The sequence below is a fragment of the Macaca thibetana genome, chromosome 3 (genome assembly GCF_024542745.1).
Source record: "Macaca thibetana thibetana isolate TM-01 chromosome 3, ASM2454274v1, whole genome shotgun sequence".
In the NCBI taxonomy this organism is placed as follows: domain Eukaryota; kingdom Metazoa; phylum Chordata; class Mammalia; order Primates; family Cercopithecidae; genus Macaca; species Macaca thibetana.
In genome coordinates this window covers 118465466-118478445 of record NC_065580.1, presented here as the reverse complement: position 1 = coordinate 118478445, position 12980 = coordinate 118465466, and the positions used below count along the sequence as shown (strand labels likewise).

Below are 12980 nucleotides of genomic sequence, written 5' to 3'. Positions count from 1 at the left end.
ACCCCATCGTCTCAGCCCAAAATCTCCTTAAGCTGATAAGAAACTTCAGCAAAGTCTCAAGATACAAAATTAATGTGCAAAAATCACAAGCATTCTTATACACCATTAACAGACAAACAGAGAGCCAAATCATGAATGAACTCCCATTCACAATAGCTTCAAAGAGAATAAAATACCTAGGAATCCAACTTACAAGGGATGTAAAGAACCTTTTCAAGGAGAATGACAAACCACTGCTCAGTAAAATAAAAGAGGACACAAACAAATGGAAGAACATTCCATGCTCATGGATAGAAAGAATCAATATCGTGAAAATGGCCATACTGCCCAAGGTAATTTATAGATTCAGTGCCATTCCCATCAAGCTACCAATGACTTTCTTCACAGAATTGGAAAAAACTGGTTTAAAGTTCATATGGAACCACAAAAGAGCCTGCATTGCCAAGACAATACTAAGTCAAAAGAACAAAGCTAGAGGCATCACACTACCTGACTTCAAACTATACTACAAGACTACAGTAACCAAAACAGCATGGTACTGGTACCAAAACAGAGATATAGACCAATGGAACAGAACAGAGCCCTCAGAAATAATACCACACATCTACAGACATCTGATCTTTGACAAACCTGAGAAAAACAAGAAATGAAGAAAGGATTCCCTGTTTAATAAATGGTGCTGGGAAAATTGGCTAGCCATAAGTAGAAAGCTGAAACTGGATCCTTTCCTTACTCCTTATATGAAAATTAATTCAAGATGGATTAGACACTTAAATGTTAGACCTAAAACCATAAAAACCCTAGAAGAAAACCTAGGTAATACCATTCAGGACATAGGCATGGGCAAGGACTTCATGTCTAAAACACCAAAAGCAACGGCAACAAAAGCCAAAATTGACAAATGGGATCTGATCAAACTAAAGAGCTTCTGCACAGCAAAAGAAACTACCATCAGAGTGAACAGGCAACCTACAGAATGGGAGAAAATTTTTGCAATCTACTCATCTGACAAAGGGCTAATATCCAGAACCTACAAAGAACTCAAATAAATTTACAAGAAAAAAACAAACAACCCCATCAAAAAGTGGGGAAAGGATATGAACAGACATTTCTCAAAAGAAGACATGTATACAGTCAACAGACACATGAAAAAATGCTCATCATCACTGGCCATCAGAGAAATGCAAATAAAAACCACAATGAGATACCATCTCACACCAGTTAGAATGGCGATCATTAAAAAGTCAGGAAACAACAGGTGCTGGAGAGGATGTGGAGAAAGAGGAACACTTTTACACTGTTGGTGGGATTGTAAACTGGTTCAACCATTATGGAAAACAGTATGGCGATTCCTCAAGGATCTAGAACTAGAAATACCATATGACCCAGCCATCCCATTACTGGGTATATACCCAAAGGATTATAAATCTATACTACTATAAAGACACGTACACACGTATGTTTATTGCAGCACTATCCACAATAGCAAAGACTTGGAATCAACCCAAATGTCCATCAGTGACAGACTGGATTAAGAAAATGTGGCACATATACACTATGGAATACTATGCAGCCATAAAAAAGGATGAGTCCGTGTCCTTTGTAGGGACATGGATGCAGCTGGAAACCATCATTCTCAGCAAACTATCGTGAGAACAGAAAACCAAACACTGCATGTTCTCACTCATAGGTGGGAGTTGAACAATGAGATCACTTGGACTCGGGAAGGGGAACATCACACACCGGGGCCTATTGTGGGGAGGGGGGAGGGGGGAGAAATGGCATTGGGAGTTATACCTGATGTAAATGATGAGTTGATGGGTGCTGACGAGTTGATGGGTGCAGCACACCAACATGGCACAAGTATACATATGTAACAAACCTGCATGTTGTGCACATGTACCCTAGAACTTAAAGTATAATAAAAAAATAAAATAAAGGACTGATTAAAAGACTGACAAGACTGATTAAAAACAAAAAGGAGAGAGAAAGAAGAGATACAAAATTATTGGTAATGAAATAGGGGATATTTCCACATATCATTCAGATGTAATTTTACTTTACTGAGTAAAATCACTCAGGAATTTTTTCTCTCATTCTCTTTTTCAGGACGAAACTGATTAATATGAACCCACAAAACATGACAACAAAACAAAAAGGAGGACATAGGGCCCAGGAATCATGGTATCCACCCCAGGAGAGCAGAGCAGAGAATTCCTAGGAAAGCAGCTGGGTGCTGGCAGGAGCGGGCAGCCTGCCCAGGTGGAGCGTGGTAGGGGGTCTGGGTGGCATTTGCACAGACAAAAGGACTCAATATAAAAATGATGTGTTGGCACACAGGAGGTGGGAGCAATGGAGAACAAGTGCTTCATGTAATAGCAAGAGAGCATAAAACTCTAGGAAAAGGGAGACATGGTAAATACGGGAATGTCATTATAATGCATAGCCTGGCTCTGCACTGAACAACATTTATCTCCTCATACTGTTCTATGACAACTAAAATGGTCATATTAGCATAGTGGGAGCAACTGATCAGGGAAATGATGTAGTACAAAACTAAATCTGCATCTTTCAGAACAGGAAATCAATTGATAATTCCTGTAACAAATAAATCAAGAAATACTACCACAGGAATATCAGTTAGATATATAACGACTAATCCTAAAGAAATTCCTAAGTTTAAATTCATACTATGGAGTGAAATGGAAGGCAAAGCTAGATGAAGGGACTTTTTCTTAGTAACAGTCAATATTTATGGATACAAAAAACTTTTATAATCATCTTAATTTTTTGCAATCAGGTAACAAAATTATATGAACAGTTTAATCATTTTTGTGAAAATACATATACTTATCTTCATATGAGTACATATAAATTCATCTAAAAAAGAACTCTGAGGCTTTTAAAATAGCTATCTGTGGTGATAAGATTATAGGTGGATTTGTTTTCTGGCTTATTTGTATTTTCTAATGTTTCTACAACGGACATATATACTTTCTGTAATAAAGCAAAAAGTTATTTTTTGAAGTTATATAATGAGACCAGGCTCAGAGGCTCACGCCTATAATCCCAGCACTTTGGGAGGCCAAGGCGGGAGGATCACCTAAGGTCAGGAGTTTGAGCCAGCCTGGCCAACTTGGTGAAATCCCATCTCTACTAAAAATACAAAAATCAGCCGGGCATGGTGGTGTGTGCCTGTAGTTCCAGCTACTGGCGAGGGTGGGGCAGGAGACTTGCTTGAACCCGGAAGTCGCAGGTTGCAGTGAGCCGAGATTGCTCCATTGCACTACTGCCTGGGCGACAAGAGCAAAACTCTGTCTCAAAAAAATAAAAATAAAATAAAAGTTAGATAATGAATAAAAATGACAGCATGATTAGGCAAATATTCCCAGAAGTTGCATCAATATATCTTCGAATAGTCACCTCAGTTTCCAGATACTGATTATAGGATGAAGAAAAGTGAGTATGACCTAGGAATAAATTTTAAAAGGGTGCATGCAGTAAGGTGAGTTCATTTGTTAGCTAAGTTACAAAAGGAGATTTGCATCCAGTCAGTGATCAATTCCTCACCACCACCCCACCCGTGAACGCCTGACCCCACTTTGTGCCTGCTCCTGGAGGGCTGTACAGGGTGGGAGAAAATAGCCAACATTCACCTGGATGAGATGGTCTTCAACCTCCAGCATCAGGCAGGAGCAGAAAGAAGAGAGGATCACACTTCATGGATCTCAAAATTCCATGTGAATCTCATATTCTGTGTCCCAACACACTTGTAGGAAAAGTTCTAAATTTCTAGGGAATTTTCTCTTAATTTTAACAATGGAAGCTTACATGTGGGAAAACCTATTCAAAAGTAGTGTCGGCTAAGCAGCAACGTGTTGGACAAACGTGGCTCAGGTACAATTCACACTCTAAGACATCTGCATTAACACTAGCACCACGGTAGATGCAAACTCAGGAGACAACTGTGTTCCACACAGGATCTCTCGGACCCATGTAAGTCCTTGGTTCCAGCAACAGAAGATGGGGACACTGTTATAAGCTTTCCAGTGCTACTTCTTTTTTTAAAGGTGTTTTAATTAATTGAAAAAAAGTATGTAATGCATTTAAAATACAAAACATTTTAAAATATGATTAACCTTTCTGAAGTAGTTTTAAGTATTACATTCACCAGAAATTGTTTTAAAGGGAAGTACTATATTATGTCTCATAAACTGTCTTGCCTTCTTCTGACTTTCATATGTAAGGCAGATCCGAAACCCTTTCCCATGCACAAGCAGAGTGTGACGGAGTCAGGGACCTGGAACAGCCTGACACCCATCCTTCCTCTGACTCCAGGTCCCTGCCAACTGGGTTAGGCTGCTGAGAGTTTCTCTGGCAGGGCCCTGATTGCTGATTTTGCCACAGTGTTGCAGTTTCTAAGCACAGTCATCTTCTTCTCTGCACTGCATGGTGAACAGGAATAGTTTATGCCCTTCTGGATTATTTCATGGAACTGGCTCTCCTTGTGTGTCCAGCAAATGTTTGTTAAAACACCTAAATGAATTCACAGATTCATCAATCGCAGAGGTACAATAAATGTTTACTGATATGTAATGTTTTTATCTGAGTTTCTCATTTTCAAATCTATGCAATGGCTTTCAAGTTACTTTTAACTCAATAATAATAATTTCTTTTATAAACTTATTTTGTAATTCACAATTCTTGTGTTTGAATCAGGCAACTTCCTTTTTAACTAGGTTCTTTAGTAGTTAAGTCCTGAATCAGTGAATCAAAAAAACTTCAGGCATGAACAAACTTTGGGGTGTATTTAGTTCAAGCCCTTCAGGATCCAGATAGGAAAACAGAAACTGAGAGAGGAAAAGCGACCTGCTGGAAGTCACTTAGCAACGTCATGGCCCAAGGGGGAGGACCCACCTAAGTGGCAGAGCCATTTAGGCAGAAGAACACTACCACATCCATCAGCACACTTACCGTATGTCTGGAGTTTTTCAGTAAGTTTGTCTACATCAATGTGCAACTGCGTTTCTACAAAGTTTCTTACAAATTTGTTTCTCAGGGCCTCCTAAAGAAAAATAACATAGCTTAACAAAAATAATTGCATTATTTCATATTATTGAATAATACCTATTAGACTTATTCAAAGTTTCATTACAAAGGAACAAGGCATATAAACTGAATCCACGTGAAAGAAGTTTTAAAACACCACAATAAATAACGGGATAACATCTTATTAGGACTTTACCTTGAAAAACAAAATCAACAATTACAAAAATTTATGTTGTAGTTGTAATTATGTATTAATACTAAAAACAAAGAATGAATTAAGTGGTTTGTTTTTGGCAAAATTTTCTAACAAACCTATATAGTGATCTTTTACTTTCTATAAGATTCTTTCCTTTCCTTTGCATGGCCTTCCTCAGAGGCCAGTTATAAAGAGAGGGTCATCATTATAACAACTCTGAGGAAGGATTTCAGAATTTCCCAACCCTCTCTCAATGCTTTGCTACTCATCTTCAGAAACATCTTTCATTGCTTCATCTGTACCATTATTCTTTCATTACTATTGATGGTTGTGACTTTGCCTCATTTGTCAATGATTGGAGACAAATCGTTTACTCTGGAGAGTTCTCCAAGATTTTTTCATCAACTTAATGACATCTTGCCCCTTTATTTTGCCAATGATATCCATGTACTTGCATTGCACTGCCCCACACTTACGACATACAAAAACCAGCAAGAAGCTGAGAGGGAAAGATGCTGATGTATCCAGGCTCTGCCTCAGGATCAATGACTGGGAATTAATTTTGGAATTTGCCAATTTCTTAGAGAATATTTGTATGCTATCCAGATTTTGGTCCAGCACATAACCTGATAACACGGGAGCTCCAGACAAGAATTCTCAAATAGTATGTACCCTTTGTAATTAGCTCTTTTATTTCTCACATTCACCTTATTACATGTGATTTTTTTTTTTTTTTTTTTGTTTTGTTTGTTTGTTTGTTTGTTTTGAGACGGAGTCCCGCTCTGTCGCCCAGGCTGGAGTGCAGTGGCCGGATCTCAGCTCCCTGCAAGCTCCGCCTCCCAGGTTCATGCCATTCTCCTGCCTCAGCCTCCCGTGTAGCTGGGACTACAGGCGCCCGCCACCTCACCCAGCTAGTTTTTTGTATTTTTTAGTAGAGACGGGGTTTCACCGTGTTAGCCAGGATGGTCTCGATCTCCTGACCTCGTGATCCACCTGTCTCGGCCTCCCAAAGTGCTGGGATTACAGGCTTGAGCCACCGCGCCCGGCCTACATGTGATGGTTTTAACTAATCTTGTCTAAGGATGACAAGACTTTATTATGAAAGTTTGGTGTTTGCTTTTCTTTTTTGGAATCTTATTTATCTTCCTTCACTGGGCATTTGCTATTTGCCAGTCAATGTGCAGGGCAGTTATTATGCATCATGTCTTTTAATCTCAACAACATCCCCGTGAGGTTACTGTTGTCTTTTACTGATGGAGCAGGGAAGCAGAGCCAAGTTAGGGCTTTACCCAGAGGCTCTAATCACTCCATCGAGTGGCGGAACCAGGCCTGGAACATAGACATCGACTACTACAAACCCAAGGCACTGCAAGTTCCCTTGAGCACGATCCCAAAGCTAAGAAATAGAGGAACAATTTACACCATCTTATCCTATGGAAGATAAGTTCTTCAATTGGTTGGACATGTGACTTTGATTTCTGACATGGCCACTTAGTACTCAGGTACACCATAGACTTCACAAGGAGCTGCCCAATTTTTGAGGCCGAGTTAGGCACTGCTTTATGTTCTCCTAGATCTTTGTATACTCTCGACTTGGCGCTTATGATATTGTGTGATATGTTATTGCACACAATATATATAGTTGCAGCAGAGACCTTATCCAGTCTAAAATACTGTCTGTCCCATTAACTGCAAAGGTTCACTGATGTCTGTATTAACAGATTAATCCATGCACAAGCAAATTAAAGAAGATTACAATACTAGCTAATACATATGGCCATGGTCGCTGTGAGAATGAACATCGCAGACCTCCAACTGCAGGAAACGGAAATGGCAGGTCCCACTGCTGCACTCTGAATCCATGGCACTTTGCCCTGAGGCCATGTCTCCCATGGGCTGTCCCTCACCAATGACCACCACATCAGGCCCACTCCCAGAAGCCACAGGACTCCACTGACATGGGACCCCTACCTTGATAACTGACTTTAGCTCTGTGACTCCCTCTCAGCCTTATCTGATGTCCATTAAATTGCAGGGTCCACCAGGATGCTTCCACCCGACCCTCTCCCTCTCTGCTTTCCTCAGGGTCAGACTTGCATCACCATTGACAACCTTGCTTCCAGCCTGTCTAGCTTCCTCTTCCTTTGCTCAGCAGCCATTTCCCAAAATAAAATTATTGCACATGTAATCCTGTCTTGGCATCTGTTTCTTGGAAAACTCAGACTCACCCAGTAGCATTTTCTCTGTGTCAAAACCTATTCCAAAGGCTCTATGTATCCTGACCCATTTATACCTCATAACTACTATCACTTCCTCATTTCTCAGGGAAGAAACCTAAGGCACAGAGAATTTCAGTGACTAGTCCAAGATCACACAACTGGTGGCAGGGGTTGAAATGGGAATCAAACTCAAATGATTCTAGCTCCTGAGTCCATACTCTGAACTACTTACCTGGTGGTTAATGAAAAATTAAACATGAATTAAAATGCAGGCATATTTTCTCATCCTATCAGAGTTAAGGTAAGTTGAAGTTACACAAATGCCCAAAAAATTATTAGGTGATCTACCTGAATTAAAGTTTTACACTAATGATTGTCAGGCTCTAATAGAGTTAGGCCATTCTAAACTGTAAGTTGTTCCTTTTTAAAATATTGAGTTGTCAATACAGAATATGAGGAAATGATCATTGATTGTTGAATAGACCTACAATTCAAAAGTATGCAAGCAATCTAAAAAACATTAAGCTTAATACAGAATTTAAAGAACTGGTTACTATTAACAAATTATTAATCATTCTCACGATTACACCATCTTGCATGGGTAAACTACTGAAAATTCACAAAAAGTTTTCACACATCTCTAATTTTACGTCAATTATATGAGTCAACTAGAACCGCCATGCCTGATGTGACTCTGTAGAATCTTCTACAGTGCAGCCCTGATGTCTTGGACATGCCCTAGCAGTAGCTCCCTAGCCCTCGGTGGCAGAGACCAACCACTCACCTGCAGCTGGTTGAACATCTGGCGACCTCCACTTCTCTGGAAAAGGCTGGACATTTCCAGCAGTGTTTCTGATAAAGCTTTTAGCTTGTCCACAATATAAAAGGTGGAATTAGCCTGCAACATCAAGCATATTTGGATATGTCTCTTATTCAGCTGTTATATTAAGGTAAATCTTCCAACAAGGATGGTATGTGACATGGCCACCAGAGCAAAGATCTGCCTGCAGGCCAGTTGATGCCTTCCTCAATAACATGAAAAGTTCCAATGCCCTCATATCGCAGGTGAGTCCTCTGAGACCTCTCTCCTTGACTCTGTCCATCCAGGGGCTACTTGCCTGTTCACCGCTGTCTCGCCAGTGTTAGAGTCACTGCTGGGTAGAGCCTATGTCCCCAATATATGTTGACCTAATTAATCAATGCTTGCCCACATTTCCTCCTCAAAAATACATTCTCAACTAATACTTGTTTTATGGTACCCAACACTATTGAGGATAGAATAAAATTGGTATATTTTTTCATTTATTGCTGCTGGCAGAGGACACCGGCATAAGACTTTTATAAAGTAATTTGGTATCAGAAAAATACAGTCACTGATCCATAAAAAATGCACATGCTTTACTCTCTCAAGATAAAAGGACTCTATCCTAAGGAAATAGTTTAAATAAAATATAAAGCTATTTCCATGAAGATGTCTATTGCAATATTATTACATTTAATACTGAAAGCAGTCTAAATGCCAAAGGGACAATGTTTAAGGAGGGTTTCAGAGTCTAACCACATCTCCCTAGGGTCACTAGGAGACCCTCACAGTGGCACAGGAGCTGAAAAGCAGCCAGTACAGCAAACAGAGAAAAACCTTGAAGTCTCAGCTTCAGCCTTCAATAAAAACAGGGATAAAGATTCTTGTAAGTATTAAGACAAATTAGTATTCCAATACCTTGGCACCAGGCCTGGTACATAGTAAATACTCAGTAAACACCAGCTATACCAGTTAAAAAGGTTGAATAACATTATTAATGCAAGAAATTTAGAAGATCTGTAAAATATTTTAAAACTACAAATAAAGAATACACACACACACACACACACACACACACACACACACACACACACACACATATTAAATTCCCCACCCAGAAGACCTCACATTTCTAACATTCTAGTAACAGAAGGTAGCCTAACTGGGCTGCCTCTCTGGAGGGACCAGGAGTCCTTTCAACAAACCAAGCTGGCTCTGCAACACCAAAGGGGGGATCCGCTGGGATGACACTGATAATGAACAGCCAGGGAAATGGTTGTTCTTCCCCTGAGGGTAGAGGAACCACAACAAACACCCAGGAGACAGGGCAAGGAGTATTCCACAATGACAAGTGACCTGGCCTGAAAACACTGGCTGCCCCACAGCAGGATGGCTCCTGAAGTAATAAAGACCTTGGATCCTAAGAAGTCCCCTTCTTCTCCAACTGCTGGAGGCTCATCTCCCCAACATGGAGGCAGTTGGACTGGAGAAATCTCATCTGTCCTTTCATACAGCAGCATCAGGGAGTCCTTGATGCATCAGATAAACCAAAATTAAACTCTTATTGGAACCACAGCGCACAAAGTGGGCCAAGATCCGTGTGTTAAGCCTAAGTACAATGACTACCCACAAAAATAAAAGATTTTTACATAGAGCTCAAAGTCTCCTATTATATTGTTCAAAATACCCATGATACAACTGAAAAACACCATTATAAAAATAACCAAAGAAAAGACAACTTGAATTAAGAAAAACAATCAATTGATGCCAATATTGAGACAAATCAGATATTGGAGTGACCTGGCTAGTATTTTAAAGCACCCATCATGAATAAAAAAATGCTTCAACAAGCAACTGCAAATTGTCTTGAAGCAAACAAAATAGCAGAAAATCTCAATGAAGAAAAAGAAGTTATAAAAAAGAACCACATGGATACCACATGGACAATGCAATAACGCAAATACAAGAACTCGCTAGATGGTCTCAGTAGAAGAATGGAGATGGCAGAGGAGAGAACCACTGAACCTGAGAGCTGATCAGTGTGTGGCACCCAATCTGTGCAACAGGGAGAAAGGAGATTGATAGGAAAGTGAACAGAGCCTCAAGTACCTATAGGACAATAATAAAAATTTTGATATTGGTGTCATTGGACTCTGAAAGAGAAGAGAAACTGAGTGGAACTGAAAGAGTACAAGAGGAAATAATGGCTGAAAAACTTCCTAAAACTGTAGAAATACAAAAACCTACAGACTCAGGAAGCTAAGCAAACACTAAATACGATAAACTGAGAGAAATCTACATTAAACCACACCATAATTAAACTTCTAAAATCTGAACACAATAAAAGCTTTAAAGCAGCCAGAGAACCATGACATGTTACCTCGAGGGAACACCCACTCAAAGGTTAGTAAATCTCTCATCTGAAAACCTGGGAGCCAGAAGAAAGTAGCCTAACATTTATCACGATGTAAGAAAAGAATTGTCATTGTGAATTCTGAATCTAATGTAAATATCTTTTAGGAATGAAGATAAAATAAAGACATTCTCAGATGAAGAAAAACTTTAAAAAATGAAAATATGAAAAGGAATCTTGGAGAATTGAGAAGGAAGAAAAAACAACAGAAAGAGCAGAAATGTGGGTGAATGCAACAGACTATACTGTTTTCCATGAGTTTTATGAAATATATTTGATGATTAAAACATAAATCATAACACCATCTGGTAGTCAAGATGATGATATTTAAAAGCAGAGAAGGTAAAGGGACCTAAGTCGAAGTGGATTTCCACACCTGGCTTGAAGTGGTAAAATCTCAATGCCAATGAACTGTAATAAGCCATGTATGTATGTCTGTATTGTAATATCTAGAGCCAGATGTTCTTTGTAAGAACATCATACAAAAAGACACACTCAAAGACAGTATCAATAAATCATTTTTTAGGATGAGTATCCTAAAATCATGTCTTAGGGTGAGGATGCTCAAAAATGTTTAAGTAATCCACAGGAAGGCAAGAAAAGAGAAACAGAAGACACGATAACCAAAAGCTGGGAACAATCCAGATGTACCACAGTGTGTAAATGGCTGAAGAAACTGTGGACCATGCATACCAGGTAATGTTATTCAGCAATAAAAATGAATGAACTCCTGATATCTGCACAACATGGATACTACTCCAGGGAATTATGCTAAGTTTAAAAAGTCAATCCCAAATTATACATACTGTATAATTCCATGTATACAACAATCTAGAAATGACAAAATTATAGAAATGAAGAACTGATTGGTGGCTGGCAGGGATCGGGGACTTGGTGGGGAGCGGTGTAGGAATTAATGGCTGTGGTTATGAAAGGTAAAGCAAGAGACTCTGCTGTGATGTGACTGTTCTGCTTCAGTGCCGGTGATGAATACACAAACTTACACAGGTGCTAAGGCTGCATAAAACTGAATACACACATGCACACACAGTAAAACTGGGGAAATCAGAAGACAAGTGAACTGTATCAATGGCAGAATCCTCTTTGTGATACTGCATTATAGGTGGTTTCATGAGATGTTACCATTAGGAAACCCAGTGAAGGGTACACCGATCTTTCCTTGTTGTTTCTTACAAATGCATGTAAATCTACAACTGCCTCAAAATTAAAAAGTTAATTTTTAAAAGAATATGGAATTCTAAATGAATAAGTGCTTACTGATCACAGATGGGATCATTTGAGTATCAAAAAAAATAAACAAATAAATAAAGACTGCAATGGACTGAAATACATTTACCATGTTTAAATCTATGAATTCATAATCATATTGTTTAATTAATCACCTTCAGAAGATTACAGCAAACTAATGAGGCTCAGAGCTCATAATCCCAACTAAAAGTGTGTCAGGATTCTCAGATATCCTGTGATTAAAGTCTTATTTCCATTTTATTTAATTAGGAAAAATGTCTTGGGCTTTCGTTTCATTTATACACCACCTACTAACTTTTAATTGTAGAAAATGATTTATTCCTCTCTTGCAGTTATTCTTTCTTTTAAAATAGAGGAAAAATATCAAAATGTGACTAGGTCATAGCACAAGATATTAGCTCTGGGTTTATTTGTTCTGTTGTATTCATTATTTTTTGTTGTATCAATTATTTTCTTAGTTATATCACCCTCTTCCCTCCTTATTCAGACCTTTTTCTTATTGCATCGAAGGGGAATGAGGTAGAGGAATTTGAAGATTTGAAAAGGAAACAAGTAGATATATTCAGAGTAGATAAAAGAAAAATATTTCTTTTTCACTTGGCCAAAATCAGGCAGGGAAAAACCCAGTGATAGAGCATCCCACACTTCCCCTCAATGCACTTCATACTAACAACAGCCTGCTTCCTTCCCATCTCAGATAAATGGATGAATGAATGGTTGGGAGGATAGATGAAAAAATGGATGAATTTATAGATGGATGGATGGACAGATAGATGAAAGGATGTGTGGATGGATGGATGGATGGATGGATGGATGGATGGATGGATGGATGTGTGGATGGATAGATAAATGGATAAATTGATAGATGGATATATGTATGTATGGATGGATGGATGGATGGATGGCTGGATGGATGGACAAACAGATGAATGAATAGATGAACAGATGGGTGTGTGGATGGTTGAATAGATAAATGAATAGATGGATGGATGGATGGATGGATGGATGGATGGATGGATGGATGGATGTGTG

General features: G+C 39.0%; 1 protein-coding gene across 5 annotated transcripts in view; it reads right to left on the bottom strand.

Annotated features, from left to right (window-relative positions):
• ABCA13 (ATP binding cassette subfamily A member 13) overlaps nt 1–12980 on the bottom strand; it is a 504903-nt gene that overhangs the window by 336276 nt on the left and 155647 nt on the right. For all 5 annotated transcript variants that reach the window (XM_050785548.1, XM_050785549.1, XM_050785550.1 and 2 more), the window contains 2 exons: nt 8249–8362; nt 4975–5065 (listed from right to left, as the gene is read on the bottom strand). In XM_050785548.1, the coding sequence (XP_050641505.1) occupies nt 4975–5065; nt 8249–8362 (205 nt within the window). The remainder of the gene's footprint in view (nt 1–4974; nt 5066–8248; nt 8363–12980) is intronic.